Source organism: Primulina eburnea, chromosome 8 (assembly GCF_022965805.1).
Source record: "Primulina eburnea isolate SZY01 chromosome 8, ASM2296580v1, whole genome shotgun sequence".
In the NCBI taxonomy this organism is placed as follows: Eukaryota; Viridiplantae; Streptophyta; class Magnoliopsida; order Lamiales; family Gesneriaceae; genus Primulina; species Primulina eburnea.
In genome coordinates this window covers 6,559,910-6,581,765 of record NC_133108.1, presented here as the reverse complement: position 1 = coordinate 6,581,765, position 21,856 = coordinate 6,559,910, and the positions used below count along the sequence as shown (strand labels likewise).

The following is a 21,856-nucleotide window of genomic DNA, read 5'->3' as shown; positions in this document are numbered from 1 at the left end:
AAGGACACATGAGGTGTTAATTTGCCATTCAAGAGCAAAGAGCTGAACTTTAAAGATGACAAGGAAAACAATATGTTAATGGTCGAAAAATGGATTTGATTATAAGAAGAGTCATTACTTGGGTTAAAAAATTCTACAAAATCGAAATCATTACGGATATCTGATGAAAACCTACAAATGTGAGTTAATGTCAATGAAAGGAATTTATTTATTGTTGAGAGCTAAATAAATATTAACGAAATACCTAGGAGCATAAATAAGTGTGACATCCATAGGACAAACAAAGTTCTGCTTAGACACCGAGAATCAGGATCACTAGTCATTACCACAATAAACGGAGAATCACGTGTAAACATTCAGACGAGATGATTCAGCAAGCCTAATAATAGTTATTGAATAAGAAACATCACGCAAATAACTAGCCATTAAGCAGCTTTTATCTTTGACACTAGCAAGACCCTTTGTGGTTTCCAAAGTCGACATAGAAATTACCTAAAGACAAAGGAAAAAACCACATGGCACGAGAATCACATGAAATGGCTAGCAAGGGTCATGGAATGCCACGGTTTAGGTAAAATTTGTTCCATGATTAGAAGTTGTGTGAATGTGAGGCTACAATAAACAAATACAGAACTGAAATACAACAAAAGACGATTGCTGAACTAAGTCATGAATTTCATATCTTAATTGGATCAATGGAATTATGTTATCATGGACAATGTAGCAAAGTTTGTTCATAGATTCATCACATAGAAGTCAAGACAACAAGTTTAAACACGTGATTCAATCAATTTCAATGGAAGAGTCCAAATTCTACCTTTTGTGGGAAGTTTGCGACCATAGAGGAAGAAGCTGAGGCGTGATTGTCTCGAGCAAGAATAGTGTTTCTGATTGCCCAATTGATGGGGTGAGCTGCGATGATTAGAAGCAAATATGTAGAACAAAGAAGAGCAAGCGAGTTACGGACCAGAGGAACTTACGACATGCAACCACGGAAAACCATCGGAGTAAAATTACAGCAAGTTGATCAAATAAAATGAGGGACAAAATTAAAATAAATAATATACTACTATTAATTTATTTATTAAGAATCTCTGGTGCCATTGTGATTTTTTGTTTTTTGTTTTTCTAAATTTTTTTGTTTAAATTGCAATTTAATCTCATATTAAATTTTACAGTTATAGTATGATCCATATTAACCTTCAACTTACTTGGGAGTCAGCTTAGATTTGGAAAATCGTTAGATATTTACTTATTTTAATTAGAAGTGGAATTCGTATATAAATCACAAAAGAAAAATTGAAATGCATAGCCATGGAGGTGGTGGTGTATGAAACATCAAAGAGAACGTGTCAGCTATGCGACCTCTACATGTTGGTGTTTGCTTCATCCACCAACGATCTCAGCATGCTCAGTTTGTGTTTATATAATGTTATAATATTTTTGAGGTGATGATCACCTAGTAAACGTTATGAAATATATCAAAATTTTACATTCATTAAGTGAGGATCATCTCAACGATAGAGACAAATACATATAGTTGGGTATTGAAATGACTCATGTTTGATATTTGTGACTAGTTAATTTCATCTTCGTGTAATTATTTTCAAGTTTAGTATATATTAATTATTTTAATTATGCTTCCCAATTTAAGGTCGACATTTGAAATATGAAACAATTTGTTGACCCCAAATTCTATAAAGCCCAAATTTTGCAAAGCCCTTAGTAATTGAAGTCTATGAAATGTAATAACTCAATTTTACTAGTTTGTAAGGAAGTCAGTTGGTTTGCACAATTGAAAGAGTTGATCCACGATCCGTAATTGATGATCATGGAAGGTGATTGCAACAGTTCGGAGGAGTTGAACAAAAACTAGCAGCAATGATCAGAAAAATCATCTCGCAAACTCATCATCAAAAAGCTATAACAACATAGCTCTGCAAATTTTTTTAATTAATTGTTCGCTTATTTCCATTTTCAGTTGTTGAATTCTTTGAGTTTTTTCTGCATGGTCATCTAGTTTTCTTGTAAAAATATTTCTCAAATTCATAATAGCATAAATTTGATGTTTTTCATGGACCATTTCTGCAATTTTCACTATATTGCTCGGCCAAATTCTTAGCTCCGAAGTCATACCGACTGAATTGCAACGAATGGTCGTCGAGACGTACACCGTTAGATCATAGAAGTCAGATTAATCACAAACTTGGCACGATCACGTTCCTGACATGTCCCACAATTTTTTGTGCAAACAGATTTTGGCACGTACGGTGGGACTGAATGCCTCCAAAGTGTACTGGAAAGCATGAAAAAATTCCTCAGTATCGGGAGAAGGACCATCGTCTGCAAGTAGAAGATACTGATGGTGGCAGAAGATCAATAAAAAAACTTGTACACAAGTTCAAGTAGGAAGATGTGAAAGAAGGAGTTACATCTTCTGTTGACCAGAAAATTATCGAAAACATTATGATCTCTCTGGAGAAAAACATACACATGGAACTTAGAGGAATTACTGATGATTTTACTACTGTGATGACAAAAATTTTATGGTAGAGATGGGAGAGTGGAAGGGATTCCGAGAGGAAGAAGATAAATCATCAGTGGATGACAAATTAAAATACGTTGATGCTAAGCAGTTCGTGGATTGTGGTCTGGTTTACTCTTCCCCACAAGAGAGAAGATGAGTCGTGGACAAGGCACCAAAACCTCAATATTGATAAACAAACGGTCAGTCAAGTTTTTGTTGTGACATATCCTAATATGCATCCTGAAATGTATGAAAATAGAAGAATGCGAGGAATGTTAGTGCCGAATTCGAGGATTAATACTCGAGGGCAGGGTATCCTATGCATCCACTAAGGAACTCATGTCTTAGATTTTGAAACTGTACGTGACTTCATTCAAGAGTTGTACGGCTCATGGGTGAGGTCAATCAACCAACCAGAGTTTCACGAACCGAAAAAGACTTGAATTTAGAGTGCTCTACGAGAGGTGCTACTTTGCGATTCAGGAACAAATAAATGGAATTTAAAGATGACAAGGGAAACAATATGTTAATGGTTGGACAAAAGGATTTGATTATAAGAAGAGTCATACTTAATTTTTTTTTATGAAATCAAAATTATCAAGGATATCTGAGGAAGACTTGAAAATGTGAGTTAATGTAAATAAAAGGACTTTGCTTATTGTCGAGAGCTAAATAAATATTAAAGACACACGTAGGAGTAGAAATAAGTGTGGCAGCCATAGAGAAACAAAGGTCTAATTGGGAATAGAGACATCAAGAATGAAGATAACTAGTCCTTCTTTCAATAAACATATAATAAGTTGTAAAATTCAGACAAAGTGATTAACAAGCCAAATTAAATAAGAAACATCACTCAAATAACTAGCCATTGAGCATATTTTATCTTTCGAGCCAGCAAGATACCTTGTGGTTTCCAAAATCTACACAAAAATGACCTCAAAACAAAAGCAAAAACCACATGGCACGAGGATCACATGAAATGACCAAAAAAAGGTCATGGAATGCCAAATTTCAGGCCAAATTTGACCCATGATTATAGCTTTGTGTGAATGTGAGTCTACAAAAAACACGAACATAATTGCAATAAACCAAAAGGCGAATGGCCGAACAAGTACTAGACTTCACATCTAATCGTATCAATGGAATTATGTCATCATGGACTATGTAGCAAATTTTGTTCACAGATTCACAACATGGCAGTCAAGACAACAAGTTTAAACACATGATTCAATACATTTCAATGGAAGATGCCTAATTCTACCTATATGTGGGAAGTTTATGTACCAAAGAGGAAGAAGCTGAGGCGTGACTGTCTTGAGCAAGAATAGTAGTTTGATTGCCCAGTTGATGGGGTGAGCTGCGGTGATTGGGAGCATAGATGGTGAACGAATAAGAGCAAAATTACGGCAGACAACCACAGAACCATCGGAGTAAACAATGGGTAAGATGGAGACAACGCGGTGAGAGACGTGGGTAATATATTTCCGAAACAATGGGAGACATCGTTGGTGCTAAGGTCAAGGAAGGAGGTACAATGTAAGTCAAAGTGCTTAAACACTGAAAGCCATCGTAATGGAGACACAATAGCATTGCCGGTGAATCAAACGATGGTCGAGAGTGAGGATAATGAGGGTAGGGTTAAGGAATTTTTTGAGGATAACAAAGTTTCTGGGGTAAGATGAAGAATTTGAAAATGAGATTGTGAAAAACAAGGGATTCTCACAAATAGGTTGCAATGATGAACCTTAGGTTGAGAAAAACTAGAAGAAACAAGATGATTGGGAATTGCACGTTTTAATTTAATATTTTGAGATGGAGGAACATATGTCTCAGTGATCAATTTCTCTCTATGTTTGTACAACAACTCCTCTCAACCATCAAAAATTTGCCATGAGCCTCATTTGTGGATCACTGGGAAATTGAACATAGGCTTACATATAGTCCAAATTGCTGCAAAGCCAACCAACAATAGAAGTTCATTAACTTTGAGAAGCCAATTTCACAAACCCGTAAAGAAGTCAGTTGGTTTGCACGATCGAATGAGTTGATCCACGATCCATGATTGATGATCGTGGAAGGTGACTGGAACTACTCGGATGAGTTGAACAAAAACCAGCAGCAAGGATCAGAAGAAGCATGTTGCAAACTCATCATCAAGAAACTACAACAACAAAGCTCTGTAAATTTTCTCAATTAATTGTTCGCATATTTCCATTTTCAGTAGTTAAATTCTTTGAATTTTTTCAGCATAGTCTTCTAGTTTTCTCTCAATTAATTGTTCGCATATTTCCAATTTCAGTAGTTAAATTCTTTGAATTTTTTCAGCATAGTCTTCTAGTTTTCTTGTAAACTGATCTTCAAATTCATAATACCATATTTAAATTTGATGTTGTTCATGAATATTTTATGCAATTTTCACAATATTCATCAGCCAAATTCTTAGCTTTGAAGTTCATAATACCATATTTAAATTTGATGTTGTTCATGAATATTTTATGCAATTTTCACAATATTCATCAGCCAAATTCTTAGCTTTGAAGTCTTACCTAAGGAACTATAACGAACAGTCGAATCAGGACACACAATATTTGATCATAAAAGTCAGTTTAATTACAAACTTGGTACGATTACGTGCCTATAACGCCCACAATTTTCTGCACAAACACTAACCAAGGAATTATTTTGTGCTCAGTGATTTTTATATTTCTTCCCCAAAGAAAGAACAAAAATAAGTAATAAATAAAAGGGAAAATGGTAATTTAATATTTATTTTTGTCTTTTGTAATTTCGATGTTCTACTTTGATAAATTTCAGTTTTACTTGTGTTTTTTTTTTAAAAAATAAATGGGAAGTTCTAGTCCATAGTATTTATACGACACCTAATAGATAAATGTCAAATAGTATCATATCAGTATGAAGTAAAAAAAAAAAAGTAAATTAGCAAAACATCAATTGCATTATACCAAAATTAAAATTTAATAATATATAAACCGAAATCGTAAGGATGCAAGCAAATACATTGACCAAACATGGCAGTTTTTACACCAGTATCCGTTCAAAGGAGAATAAGTAAATATTGGGCTGGTTTCAAACCTAAACAAGCCCACAAATAGAAATTCAAGCTCGTCAACAAAAATATAGCCCAAATATTTTGGACATTTTGAAACGAGGCCCTTCTCGCGCGAACTTTCCCACAATTGAGGTTGCATCCATTTTAATTAGGGTTTAACAAATTTGTGATCGATGTAAATTTTCTTTCGGTGATTTCCATGTTTTGTTTCGAAAATTCGGTAAACGCACTTTGCTCGCTGTTCTTGCTAAAATTATACGTTTATATCTCTGGAGTTGTGGACCGCATTATGCAACTTTAATTCAACATATTGTCAAGATTTTGCCTTGTAATGCGTCAGATGAATCGTATTTCTTGATTGATTACGATCCCTCTGAGCTCCTCGTTTCCATAATTGAACGAGCGTGATTGTTTTAAATCAAACGCTTTACGTTCTTAGGTGCTTGCGTTCCTTTGGCCGCGGAGGTTTCTTGTTTTCTTGTGGGAAAAATGTTTTGCTTTTGAAGTACCGATGTTAAGCATTTGTCAGATGCGATGCTAGTATCTTTATTGCGAACTCTTGTGTCTCTGCAATTATAGGTCGACTAATCCCAAATTTTGATCCCTTTCTTGTAGATTTTGATTATCCTGTTGATAAATGATGGAAAACAGCTATGTTCCTGAAAAATCTCTCTCTGAAGGCGAGAATGCACCCAAATCTTGTCTGATTAGTATGCTAACCGATGATATATCCGGCAAGGTAGTGATTAATGATGGTAGCACGATGAATTATTTGAATGATGTGAAGCAAGTTCCTGATGAGGGACATTACATTGGGAAGTGCCAGCATGATGAAGAGGAAGAAGACGACGAAGAAGATGGTGATGATTTTTCAGAAGAAAAACTGTTGGCTCAGATGGGCTATAGTAAATCGGAACCTGAGAAATTGATAGAGAAGGAACTCCAAAAGCAATATTATGATGATGATGGCGACAACGAAGAGTATGAAAATATATTAGAAGAATCGTTGTTAGCACAAATGGGCTATCTAAAGAGAGAATCGCCGAAACATGAACCAGACGCCACACCAACTGCTGCTTTGAAACTTGTTTCTGCCTTGAAAGGGAGTCGTGAGAAAGAAGGCAAGCAAACTGGGGAATGCCGCGTTTCGTGGGCACCGGATGTGTATGATCCTCCTTCATCCGCTGAGCATTTTTCTACAGCCAGCAATCAGGGGCATAAGAATGAACATAAGGTGAAAGGTCTAGCTGGGAAAAACAGGCAGAAAATGGGTGGCAAAGGGACGGTAGGAGTTGAAGTTGGAGGAGGGGGAGGCAGCGGCAGCAAGGGGAGTAAAGGTGGAGGAAGCAAAGGGACTGTGGGAGGAGGAGGAAAGGCAGAGGTGAAATATAAAGATAGGAAACAGGTTAAGAAGAAACATGGTGGAAGAGCTAGCAAGTATTCTAGTCTAGCTGACTGTTGATTCTTGTTTTTTTTTTATCCTCACAACGTGATCCTATACAATTTTTCAAATCCTCTTGAAGTGACTCGAACTCTTGGCTTTGAGATCGTGTGTATGACAGATTTTTACCAACATACACTACATTATCCTCTTCTATTTGTCTGGGGATATTTTTGGTCTTGTGGTAGAAGTTGCGTTCTCTTTAGGATCATGTGTAACTTGTACAAACATGTGATTAAGAAAGGTTAATCTTTGTTTTGTTGGTAAAACCATTACGCCTTTTAGTGGCTGGTTTGTTTTCTCCAACATTGTTACCCAAAACCTCGCACTTATCTCCAAGCTATGATTTCCTACAATTGGTTTATCTCCAAGCTATGATTTCCTATAATTTCCGTAACATAACTCATATTTGTAACAACAAAGTAATTAGTAATAACGGAGTGCAACAGACAAATAATGATGTTAATGGCTGATATCTCAGATTTTTCACCCCTATAAATATATATCTGAACTTCCTGAGAGAGACATTCAAAAAGCTAGAAAATTATTGTACAAGCAGCTGGTGGCAGCAGACTAGATCCAGCTGAAGAAATTCTCACTCCAAACAGATTCAAAACTATCGAAATTATTTAAGCTTTCATCGGTAAATGAGCGTGTTGCTTTAAAATGATATATCATGTTTTTAGCAAATTTGTATTTTCTGAATAAAAGTATGACTTTGAGCACGGTTATGATTTGAATATAAGTGGAAAGAACATTTCTGAATTCTACTTTGACATTGTTGCAGTTGGGTTATATTCGTTGCTCCGACTCTGATACAATAGAAAAACGTTCTGATTTTTTAGACAATTTATCCGTTGGGTCAACAGATGTTCCAACCTTAGTTCTAGGAGGGCTAATTCTAGCCAACTGAAATCTATAGTCGTGAAGAACTCAGAGTATTTGTTTAGCCCGAACCTGGGTCACGACATCGGCAACATCTTCAAAATTCGTGGTTAAACTTTTGAAAACATTTAAGCCTCAAAGGTACAAAATTCTAGAAAATGGGTATGTTTTATTAGAAAATTATGTCTTTACCATAACATAAGAAACATCATGTAATAGAAATAAGCTAAATAAAATGTAACGAAAAACCTGAAGTCATCTCGACAGAATTCTACCTTCTCCAAAACTTCGTTTGTTCATGGTCTTTTTCTTCGCTCTCTCTTTTATTCTATAGAAGTGAATGATTGGATGACTGATATAGTCGTCATTCAACAAGTGTGACTAAAATCATGTATTCTAATTTAAAATATATATTTTTTACATTAATAGCAAAATATTAATGTATGAACAACAATCTAAATAATAAACAGAGATGATAGCTTATAGTGCATTGAATTAGATTATGTTACTCATCTAAAGAGTGAAAACAAAAAATCAGAAATAGTCATAATACATATTCCTACTATTTAATTATAATTTCGTTGAGTGCCAAAATAGGAATTAGTTTCAATTAGTACTCTAATCAATATCCTTTTATTATTGTAATGTAATTTACCGCATTGATATAATGATTATTCATACAATCCAATATCTCTCATGTTGTTTATTATTATTATTATCATGTAATTTACTTCATTGATATAAGGAATTAATTATAACTTCGTTCATTATTGTTGATAGCATAGAAATTTATAAATGATCTTTCTAATCTAAATATATAGATGTTATGTTAAGTTTTTTACTATCATATTATGTTAAACAAATCAGATAATATCAGCAAGAGTCACGTGGGTCATTAGTAGTTGTATTTCATTGGCTCAGCTGAGCATGTATGTTCATGTTTTATGCAAATATATAAATTTATTTACAGATAAACAAATTTATTGAAATGTCGTTAAATTGGAAATTTGATGAATGGTTATGAGATGTTTTTATTATTTATGAAACTATGAGATGATTATATTGTGATTTATTAATATTGGCAATGATATATTGTCAGCTACTGGAGAATGTATATGGCTGAACTTATTATTTGATGAGGGTTAGATTGCAAACATCGTAAATTTTGGTGATTACAAAGAGTTTTGAGTTGTTTCAGCGTCTAGCTATTATTTGCGTGTATTCACAGGTTTTTAGCTGGATGTCGAGAAACCAAGTGAGGTCGCATTCTCGCTGAGATGAGTTTATCAAGCAGCGTCAAGTTCAAGACGCAATCCAATTGGACAACTTTAGTATATCAAGCCGCAGACTGATCCTACCTGGACATATCTATCAGCTGAAGTACATTTAAAGATTATGCACAATATGATGTCAAATCTCGATTGACAAAAATGATTCCCAAAATGTCAAAAAATAAATCAACTTTTCAGAGGCCATAAAAAGAAAAGAAACATTAACTGGGCAATAAATGCAATTTACTATGACAAGAAATTGACAATGCCACCCTTTTGGATGTTAGTACGCATGATCGTTGAAAAGTTTTCGACGCTGAGAGATGTTCAATTATGAATATGCAGATTCAAAATTGAAGTATGCATATTCAAAATTGAAGAACCAACGAGACTGAAGCTTTTACAATCTGTAATGTACAAGATTTTGAGCATTCTTACTCTTTCAAGTATCACGCTGCTCACTAGCACACACTTACCTTTCATATCAGATCATCAAAGATCAAACTGTGCTACCTCACCAACTCTAGCTGTTCAAAGTTATCTTGTAGCGCCCTTACCCGATCCACTACTAAACAGACTAATAAACATGCAACATGTCCTCAAGTGTCTGAATAGTCCTCTCAGACTGACCATCGGGCTCTGGATGATAAGCAGTACTCAGACTCAATGTCGTTCCCAACGCTTTTTGAAAACTTCCCCAGAACCTTGAGGTAAAGCGTGGATCTCTGTCACTGACTATACTTCATTAAGGTTACCTCGAGTTTTCAAGAAATTTTGAAAGAATTTATTCACCATCCCTATTCTAAACTCTTTTTTTTATCCCAACAATTGGTATTAGAGCAAGTTTTTCTTGAAATCTGATATTCATATATTCAAATTGCATCATTTAACAAGATCCCATGTTTTCTAAATAAGATTATGATGATTGGAAGATACTCATGTAGGCTCATCTAGCAGCACAAGATGATGACAAGTTACATATTATCAATGATGACCCAATGAAGATTCTCAAAACCAACACATTTATAGACATACAAGAGGGTTCACCTTAATTAGTTGAAAAACATCGGTCAGAATGGACCGTTGCAGATAAGGAGAAAGCAAATCTGAAAAACATGACCAAGGATATCATTTATAAGACTCTTGATAAAAAATATTTTCAGTAAAATTTAAAATTGTTCCATAGCTAAAGAGATATAAGAAAATCTAATCCAATTGTCCCAAATGTGAGAGGGAAACAATCAAACAAAAGAGAACAAGCTGACAGCGATGATCCAAAAGTTCTACAATGCAAAAATTAATCTTGACGAGACATTAAACGGGATTGATGAATGCTTTAGTAGCATTTTCATTTAGCTTACCTTTCTTGGTAAAGAACACTCTAATTGTGAACTTTATTTGAAAGTGATGAGAGCATTTCCTAGACAATGGGATGTGAAGACTCTAGCAATGATGAAATCCAAGAACCTCAACAAAATCGAGCTGCGTGCATTATTTGTAGATCTGAAGGCATATGAGTTCAAGTTGGGGATTTGGACAGAAGATGAACCTTCCATCCCTCAATCTACTAAAGCTCTAGCTGCTACAACCCCTACACTAACAAAATAGTGAAGAGTCCTCTAGCAAAAAATATGTTGACAAGATAACCAATGAGTTCATGTCATTGTTTGTTAAGAAATTTTCAAAATTATGAGAAAGAACCAGTATAACTTTAATGCTTATCGTAAAAAAAGATCAAGTTGATGATAATCAATCTTGTTTTAACTACGGAATGAAAAGACATTTTATTGCAGACTGTAACAGACCAAAGAAGGATGATAAAAAGCCATGTGAGAAGGGTAAGTTTCTTGTTGTTGAGAATAACAAAAGCAAGTTGGCTAATTCAGACATGATCCTTCATGCTCAGAAAACCTCATTCAGTGTAAGTGATGAAGAAAAATTATAGTGCCTTATGGTGGATGTTGAGCTGGAGACTACAAATGTTGATCTAGAGACTTCCGATGATATGCAATTTGAATTTAGCTCATATGAATTTACATGTGAGGATCTTGGTACTGCATTTCATATCATGATATATTCATTTAAAGGAATTTCGCAATCATTCGAGGAAGACAAAACAAAATGAAAAGCCTAATAGACAAGTGTAGTGACTCTAGCTGGATGCAGCCAAAAGAGCTTAATAGTCCAAGGGTGAAACTCAATCTGTCGGTGATCGAGAATGAAGATTTGTAAAGATGTTCCAGGTAACTATAAATTAGAATAACAGATTGATGCAATTGGTCAATTCATGGAACAACTCTTCTGCTTGCATTGAGAAGATGTATATGATGCAAAAACCACCCGGAGATAGAACTGGCTTAGAATTTTTCAACAATGAATGTAGTTCTTCTGAAGCAAATACTCAATCGTGTCTCAAAAAATGCAATTCTAAAATGATATATTTGTACGGTCCAACACGATATATGAACATGATAAACTGAAGTCCAAAGCAGTCAGGCTGTAACTTCTGAGAACATGGATAAACATAAAGGTCTTGTTTATATTGAACCAGAGAGTTCTAAGTCTAATCGGACACGAATAAAATAAATAAAAGGTTAAACTGGTCATGGTTACTTAACCAGCTCGAATTAGTCTTGCAAGAAGCCAAGTCCAGCCAGGAATTATTTTGAACAGAGAAAACCTAGTCGATAATTTAATTGCATGACATTTCAAAAGATATACATATTGAATGGGAATGATGAAAGGTCTAAACAACATTCAATGAGAGAGATAACACAACACACAAATTCACAGGTTTATGTACATGGTTGCGCCTTTTGGATACACACCAGTAAGCCAATTGGGCTACTTCAAATATGGGTCCAAAAGTGTTAATAAGATCAACACCCAAATTGGTTTGGGTACAAGTGTTTTATTTCAATGATGCACATACTTGAGAAGAAGTTTTTGAAGGACTCTGTCAAGTATATGGTCAGAGGCTGCTCGATACATATGACCATAAATGTCAAGCTGCTATCTAAAGTCATTAGCTACAAAAGACCAGTAATCATTTTCGAAGATTGTGACGCCCCATATTCGAATAATGTCCACATTATATCAAGATGAGTCTTTCCAGCGTGTTTATATCCTCACTCACACGCACCCTTTCTAAGGGATCACCCATCCCAAAATTGCCCCAAGTCAAGCACTCTAAATTTTGGAGTTCTTATGTGATGAGCTACCGAAAAGATAGTACATATCAAATCTTTTAAGTCATCCTCAACTGCAGAGTCCCATACTTGAACAGTTTCTGAATCTCTCGTAAGATCGGTCCATTCATGTTTCCTCCACCTAGAAGCCTGCCAAGAGCCACTCATTGTCCGTGCAATCCCATGGCACCGGCGATCAGCCCCCGCCTTCTTCGGCCCTGGGCCTCACATGATTCCTAAAGTGTTTGTACCAGTTGAGCTATGTATTATTATGTGAACAACTGAATAAAGTTACATTTTTGGAAAATACATAGGCTCAATCTTATTGTGCCCAAAAAAATGATTTTAATTAATGTGAGAAATATTTCAATATTGTTTTTGCATGCATGTCATTTGATGTTTTATAAATATCTGAAATCTCAATATTATTATGTGATTTTAAATATTTGTATATAAGTGTTATATACATGAGGATAATATTTAAAATATAATGATCAAAATATATCCACAATTAGAAATTAAAGTTGGGATCTTTAATTTAAAATTGTTAGCATGGTTCATTTTAGAATGATCTTATCCGGATTATTATTAATGAGATTATTATGAAAACGCTTCATATAATTTGATTATATAGGATAGGAGCATGATTAATTTTGAATCTCTATAAATTTTCGTATCACATTGAGAATTCAATATTAATCAGTGATTGCCATATATGAGTCAATCTTAATTTTGAGTAATTAATAAACTCATATTTATGATATTGCATTTTTTGACATATCGAGTAATGACACAAATTAAATGGTGTCAAAGTTCTTAGTATATTAGAAATACAATAAAATAAATGGCTGAGGATATTAATATACAAGACGAAATAAATTCTTTCATAAAAGAAGATAGATAAATGGTTCCCTTAAGTGTTGATTCGGGACTTAAATAATAAGAGTGCTCAATTTATTATTAGATCATAAACATATTATTCATTAGAGAATCAATGGGACTTAAGGAAAAGGATATTATTAAAGAGGTTGAGCGGAAATTGCCTGGCTTAAATAGAGGTAGGAAAAAATATCGAAATACTGAAATACCGAAAAATCGTACCGAAAAAATATCGAAATTACCGAAAAAACGAGATACCGAAAATTTCGGTACGGTATATTTGCGGTATCGGTATCAGTACGGAATTATTTTTTTCGGTATACCGAAATGCCGAAAATAATTTTTTTTTATTATTTTTTTTAAAATTTAAGTTCGATATACCGAAAAAATGTCGGTATACCGACAAAATTTTCGATGTCGGTACGGTATCCGGTATGAACTTTTTTCATACCGAATGTGCGGTATACCGAATTTCCGATATCGATATCGGTATGAAAAATTTCCATACCGATATTTACAGTACGGTATACGGTACCGTAGTTCGGTACGGTATACCGTACCGTACCCACCCCTAGGCTTAAATGGACAATTTATGGAGGATTGATTCACATGTAGTGACTATATCAATGGACAATTCATTTTTGTTGAGTAATTTTGTATCTATTTTTTCAAGAGTGCAATTATAGTTGAATAACTTTGAAATTAATAAAATTAATATATGTAAATTAAAGAGTTTAATTTACTATCAATTTTATTGGAGATTGAATTATAGGTTCATAGTTACTCATTCCATCTCCAATATACTTCGAACACTTATGATATATAATATATTTACGAACTTAAAATTTTTGAATTTTAAGTCATTGCTCAATTTCAATTTATTTGGAAAATCGTAAAGAAAAATGTTTTTTCCTTTTGTGATACCTTTATCTCATCTCAATCAAGTAATTTTGAATTAATTATCAAAAAATAATTTGTGACAGAGACCACAAAAAGATATACATTCCAAATATTTAATTTTGATTTATTAATATCAATTATTTTTTCTTTGAAATATTTATTAGATAAATATTTGAGAAAATAATTTTGAATTATGATGGAGATGAGATCTTCTCCATATATAATATAATAATAGATTGAGTAGGGGAGGAGATCATGCCTCCTCCACTTCAATCACGAGAATCATTCCATAAAAAGATGGAAGTGATATTAAATTTAAACAAAAATTTGTTTTTATATCATATATAGAAGATATGATTTTGGGATAAAAATTTTAAAAAATTGAGAGATAATGTACACAATAATATATTTTTCTTGATTTTTCTCAATGGTTGAGATTTATAAATAGTGAAATATATTATTGTACCGGTCAGAGAGGGAAAAAAAGAAAGAAGCAATATAGAAATATACCAAAAGGTTTTTGGTGATGCTCACACGTCAGTTCATTGGTTCGGGGTAGTAGACGTGGGAGAATTACTGTTTCTTAACTTAAAGTATTTCAACCTCATTCGACAAAGGTATATTCTATCTCTTGTTGATTATTTATTAAATTTTAATAGGTATTGATCGTTCAACATTTTGGTGGAAAATGTTGTTTTATACGATTCGATCTATGCCAAGCTTCTGCAAAATATAATTTGTTTTTAAATTTGGTTTTAGAAACCAACAATTTATTTCCCTTTAGCTATGGCGTGGTGGAGGCGGGGGTGTTGGACCTTGAGTACTATTGGTCTTCATCCTTTCTTGTTCAACAACTTTTGTTGGCATGGGACTAATCTCATCAGCCAACAACTCATCCAGAGCTATTTTGCTTCTGGGTTTGAAATCTGTAATATATTGATGCTCAAGAAAAGTAGCATTTGTCGATACAAACACTTTGTTTTCAGTAGCATTATAAAACAGACCTCATCATGTCCCCTCGGATAGCCTACAAAAATACACACTTATGAACGAGGTTCCAATTTTCTAGTCTTTTCCCTTAGCACATGTCCAGGAGACCCCCAAATGCGGATGTGTATCAAACTAGGTTTGTGACCATTACACAACTCTAGGAGAGTTTTAGGGATTGACTTAGATGGAACGATATTCAAAATGTATACCGATGTATCTAGTGCATAACCCCAAAATGAGTTAGGCAGAGAAGAATAACTTAACATTGATCTCATCATGTCGAGCAAAGTTCGATTAGTAGCCCAATTGGTACCAACACTTTAGGAATCTAGGTACTTAAGCCTGGAGATCCTAGGTTCAAGTGTTGGAGAAGGCGAAAGAAACTACTTTTCAGGAGTGGGATATTCTATGAGTGACGCTGCATGGACATGAGCCAAAGTCCATGATGTACCATCCCAACGACCTATGATCTGTAGTGGTGCATGGATATGGGTCGAGGCACATGTTAGTTTAGCCTAATGACACATGATCGTTACACTCCATTTTTTGTAACGATCATGGGCCATTAGGCTGAACAAACATATGTCTCGGTCCATACCCCTGCACCACTACTGATCATGGGTCGTTAGGAAGGTCCATCATGGACCATGCACTGTCACTCATAGGTTTTTTTTTAGGTGTAATATGATTTACATATTTTTTTCTTGTTGTAACAATGTAATTTTATTCACTCAATAAAATACATTATTTTCTCGCTAAGTTTGATATTGAACTGCTAATATGTATCTGTCGTACTTTTGTAGCCATGCCAAAAATAAACCGACTCGTCAACCCGACCCAAAAAATCATATTAGTGTGGGAGGTTTTTGGGTTTGGGTCAAATTGGATTGGACTCGAATCTGACTGGAAATCTAAGAACATAATTATTTATGAATAATATACAGTTTAGAATTTATATATCACGAAACTTGTTATTTTTGAATTTTTATTTAGAATGTCCGGGGACTCGGTTGGGATGACATTATCAAAACATATTTTTTTAAGGTGACGCTTGTAATTTTATTCAAAAAGAAATAAATCGTCTGTTACAAGATTCATCAACCAAAACGGAAAAAACCCCATTTTCCCAAACAAAAGGAGCCGGGGACGAAAAAGGAAAAAATGCAAGTGAATGCGCCACCTGATTCGCCGATCAACCAACCTGTCTAAGATCGGTATCAGTGCGGCTGTCCAATGAGTTCCGAATATCCAACGCCAGTGCACCACAATAACTTAAATCTTCTGCTACGTTGATGAGTGCTTGCACCGCCAGCAAAGAGTCAGTAGTAATTACATGGGTTTCTATCCCACGTTCCTGCAACAGCCTCATCCCATCTCTTATTGAAAGGGGCTCAGTGAAAACCACCGAATGTGTCTTAGAGATTCTTTTTTCCGAAGACAATCAATATTTTACCATCATGATCCGCACTATGCCCCCAATCGAATAACCACGAGTGTCAAAATTAACCGACGCGTCTACCTCAAGTTTCAAGGTGTTAACCGGTTGTCTCGTCCAGCGTTCGAGCTGGGGTAATAGCTTCGGAGCAGGTGCGGTAAGTAAGGATTCCCGAGTTTCCTTGAAGTCTTCAAAAGGGAGGCGCTCCACTCCACATCCAATTGAGCACATCTAGGCACATTCTCATGCAAAAGCCGCAATCTATCATGCCATACAGCCCAGGTGCGCATCACAAAATCCTCCATATCTTCCTTGCTCAACATTGTTGTCATACGGATGAAGGTATCCAAGAAATCTATGTCTTTTACCTATTTCGGAAAAAATATGAAATATTGTATAATTCCAACACTTCTTTGCAAATGGGACACCAAAACAGAGCGTGCTCGGTTGAATCATGACCATAACCACACAACCAACACATATCTATGATGGGAAGATGATGCCGCAGCAGGTTCGCGCAAGATGGAATAGACATTATCAACACATATTTAATTGTAGTATTTAATTAACAATTCCGCATCCAACACAAATTCAAATAATTACAATTTCAGGTTATTTTTGAAATATAAAAATCCAGAAAATGGTTTAAGAAAGAAAAAGGCATTTTGCCTTTATCCACTCCAGTCCAATCTCAGTGATTAGCACGGGGGTTTCAAATCTCCACAGAAAAGGTTTGATTGAAGATTCTGTCTTCTTTGTAGTGAGAACATAAATTTGTTCCATTTGTGACCTTTCTGATTTTAGATTTCTTCGCGAACAAGACTTTAACTACTTGGTTTATGAATAGGGGAAAATCATTTTTTTATATATCAATTTGTAAAATTTTAGGTTTTAGTTCATTAAATTTTAGGTTTGATATATTAGTTTTTATTTTCTAGCTAGTAAAATTTCTGTTTTTTGTTGGAAATTTTTTTTGTGTCCAAACAACATTTAGAAATTATTTTAATACTCCGGTAAAATAAGTTTGAGGTCAAAAAATTTAAAAAAATTAATAAATCAAATTTTAAAAAATTTATAGATCAAATTCAAAATTGAAACACCGAACAGATTTAAATTTCCTTTATAAATAAGATACAAGCGCATCCAGATTTAATTAATATATCAGCTCAAATTGCAGAACTAAACTCCATCTTATCAATGGCAACAAGTGATCAAAACAAAGAAGCTTGCTTCTACCAAGCATGGATGACTCTCCAAGAACAAGAACTTTCGGAACTCAATCAAGTCATTGCCCAGAACACAAACGAGTGCGCTACTAATGCTGAATTAAGCCAATTGATCGAGAAAATCATGGATAATTTCCAAGATTACAACCACAAACGAAGCCTCATGGCGCGAGCCGACGTCTCCCCCTATTTCGCTCCGACCTGGTGTACTTCTCTGGAGAGATCACTCCTATGGATAGGCGGCTGCAGACCCTCATCTTATATCCGCCTGATTTATGCGTTATGCGGCCTGGAAATCGAATCCCAATTGGCCGAGTTCCTCAGGGGCGCAAGAATCGGGAACCTGGGTGAGCTGTCGGCCAGGCAAATATCCATGGTGGACAAGCTGCAAGGAAACACGATCGGTGAAGAAAGAAAGCTATCGAGCCGTCTGGCGAGTTTGCAGGAAGATGTTCTGGACCAGCCGCTGGCGGCAATAGCTGTGAAATCAGGCTGCCAGTGCAATATCAAGGTGGACGAGGCGCTGGATAAGCATGGCAGCGCTATGGCGGGTATATTGGAGGAAGCTGATCATTTGAGACTCAACACTATGAGGGAGGTAGTCAGGATACTCACGCCGAGACAGGGAGTGGATTTTCTTGCTGCTGGGAAGAAGCTTCGTCTATGCATGCAGGATTGGGGTAAGAAGAGAGATCTTGATCATGGTAGGAATTAAATAACTCGAGAAAATTAATGAGAAGTCTGTTTCCGTGAAAAGTTAGTAGATCGTGAAATCAGGTTTGATTTCTCAGTTTGTTTAAACCCAGGCGTGATTTTAGTTTCGTGTTTATTCTCATAGTAACACTTCTTCTTTATTTTAATACATGTTCCATACATATTTTAATAGGCTTCATATTTTTGAATGTTGATTTAATATAATGTTTAAAGGGTAGGTCTCTTGTGATACGGTCTCACGAATCTTTATCTGTGAGACGGATCAATCCTACTGATATTCACAATAAAAGTAATACTCTTAGCATAAAAAGTGATACTTATTCATGGATGACCCAAATAAGATATCAGTTTCACAAAATACGACCCGTAAAACCGTCTCAGACAAGTTTTTTTCATGTTTAAAATATAAAAAGAATATTATTCCAACCACATTAAATGTTATAATAAAATAATGAAACATGCATGCATTTGTGCCTACCTTATAACCAGTAATTGACTTTGCCTCTCAGATAGCTAGTGATAACCATGAGCAAGGTTTACCCTAGTTGTTTCAAAACAATACATATTTTTGTGTGTGATTTAATTTTTTATATTTTTCAGATTTATATACAGAACATAAATTGTTTCAAGACAGTAGAATATATGTTTGATTTTAATTAAAACAATCATAACATTACATTTTTCTAATATTTATGTTTTCTAAAAGTAAGAGGAAAGTTTTTTTAAAAAATAAAATATATTGTATTGTGTTATAATATAATATAATAATAAAAATTTATTTCCGGGACTAAAAAAAAATTAAATTGAATATTATGAGTTTATTAATAAATGTAAATACAAGTTTTAAAAGAAGAAGAAAAATAGTCAAAAATTTGTGTGAGTCGATCTCTTATTTGGGTTATCTATGAAAAAATATAATTTTATGCTAAGATTATTTTTTATTGTGAATATCGATAGAGTTGACATGTATTACATAGAAAGATTCGTAAGATCATCTCACAAAAGACATATTCAAAAACATCCTTTTTCTTTCTTAAACCATTTTCTGGATTTTTATATTTAAAAAAAAGAGACAAAAACTTATGTGAGACGGTCTCATAGGTTGTATTTTGTGAGACATATATTTTATTTGGGTCATCCATGAAAAATATTACTTTTTATGCTAAGAGTATTACTTTTTTATTGTGAATATCGATAGGATTGACTCGTCTCACAAATAAATATTCGTGAGACTGTCTCACAAGAAACCTAGATACTCAAAAAAAATAATGAGATGATATTGATGTTTGGCATTTTTACAAAATAAAAACCGTTTCTATAAGGACAAAAAGTAAAATAAACAAGGGATTTATTTACCGATGAAATTAAATAGGTACAGTTTCTGAGGCAATCGAAGTGGTGAGCTAAATTGGATGTTTACGATATGTTAAATTATTCTTTTTGTTTTTTCTGGGATATTTTCCTCAACAATTCTTTTATTTCCCGATCATTAATTACTTACAAGCTATTGTTTAATTTATATCCTGATAATTGCATCGATCGTCGTAACCTGTGACTAGCTCTCTGCCTCAAAGACATTTTAATATGGTGATAAGTTTTTAGATTATTTTATTATAGTTTATAAAATAATTTAGAATAAGTCTCTTGTATCACGGTCTCACGAATGTTTATCTCTCAGACATGTCAACTCTACCGATATTCATAATAAAAAGTAATATTTTTAGCATAAAAAGTAATACTTTTTCATGGATGACCAACTAAGAGATCCATATCACAAAATACGACCAGTGAGACCGTCTCACACAAATTTTTACCAATAATTTTATTATGATTAAGATGGTGATTTATCGCATGTGAGATAATTATTATAAGATTTGATATCAAGTTTCTTTATGATAGTTAGGTATAAATAACGACATACAAGTTCTTTAAATCAATGAAGTTATACAATTGCACAAATGTTTAGAATATTATTCATGTTATTTCTGTGTTCGTGATATCTCGTATGTTGGAGTCTCAATTTTCAACATCAATGGCTAATATTAGAATTTGTGTATATTTTTATTTTTTCGCATATAAGTCTTTATGCGTTATGTTGTGCGTGTAGATCTTTCGAAATTAGTGCCTCACACTATCTACAATAAGATGAAAATATCATAATTATTTTTAACTCTTAGAAGAAACTTGTGTTTTGTTTTGCAAGATATAAATTTATTAATATTTTTCGAATTGATAATATTTGATTTATTAGTTTTGTTTTTAAAAGACTATTGACTAATTAAAAGAGTTGTTCTTATATGTTAAAAATAATTGAGTTTCTTTAATAAAAAATAATACTAATGATTTCCTAATAAAATATTCTTTTTCATATTTTGTAGGATTCTTATCAATGTTATAATACCTCTCTATATATAACTGTGAAAGATTGCACACGAGACAATAATATATTTGTACATAATTATTTCTGAGTTATTTTAATTAAATTAATTATTTGTGTATTATTATTCTGGTGTATGTTGTCGTGAGGTGTTATTGTGATATTCTTGTTTTCACATATTAAAAATTAAAGATTTAAAATAAACTTATAATGGACTACAATGGACTTCTATAGCAACTTGGGTTAATCATTTTTCGTAAAGCGAGGACGAATACAAAGTAGTTGCTATAGAGGTCCATTATGCAATCACGGGTCGGTCTTGGGGTGACACTAAATGGTATCAGAGCCAGTCACGGCATGGAACAGTACCGAGAAATAAGTGTTATGTACGGGTAAAGTGCTACGTGCATGATAGCCACCTCTCGAACCTGCGGGACAAAGTGCTACATGACGGGAACGCTCGATGCTGGTAGATCGAGTGGTCAAGTCGCGACGAGGAGGTCGCGTTTTGAAGAAGCGGTGATTGTGATACCTCTTGTCTCACAAAGATTTAAAATGAGTTTATAATTGACTACAATAGACTTCTATAACAACTTTAGTTAATCATTTTCGTAAAGCGAAGACGAATACGAAGTAATTGCTATAAAGGCTCATTATAGAGTCACGCTGGTGGGGTTGAGCTTGGGTTGTGACAATTATGACATCTGAGACGATGTTTATATATGATACACACAATTAGCACGTTCATGTTAACCAGAATACTTTCAAGCTCCAATTATTACAAAACTTTAATCGGCCTGTACATTGAATCTCATCTTGTTGCATCAATGGAATCCAAACAATCGGCACGTTCACCGATGGAATCCGAGTGTTTCAAAATGAAGGATCGCCAAAAACAAATTGAAATTGTTATAACAAGAACTGAAAACGAAACATTAAATATAACATTCCTT

At 34.1% G+C, this 21,856-nt stretch overlaps 2 protein-coding genes across 2 annotated transcripts; both read left to right on the top strand.

Moving 5' to 3' along the window:
* Window positions 1–5,676: 5,676 nt before the first annotated feature.
* LOC140837746 (uncharacterized) lies at window positions 5,677–7,307 on the top strand. The gene is made up of 2 exons (XM_073203856.1): window positions 5,677–5,817; window positions 6,213–7,307. Exon 2 carries the CDS (start codon window positions 6,235–6,237, stop codon window positions 7,057–7,059), a length of 825 nt encoding a protein of 274 aa, XP_073059957.1. The 5' UTR covers window positions 5,677–5,817; window positions 6,213–6,234; the 3' UTR covers window positions 7,060–7,307.
* Window positions 7,308–17,747: 10,440 nt separating this feature from the next.
* Window positions 17,748–19,195, top strand: LOC140837745 (protein DELAY OF GERMINATION 1-like). The gene has a single exon (XM_073203855.1). It carries the CDS (start codon window positions 17,784–17,786, stop codon window positions 18,525–18,527), a length of 744 nt encoding a protein of 247 aa, XP_073059956.1. The 5' UTR covers window positions 17,748–17,783; the 3' UTR covers window positions 18,528–19,195.
* Window positions 19,196–21,856: the final 2,661 nt, after the last annotated feature.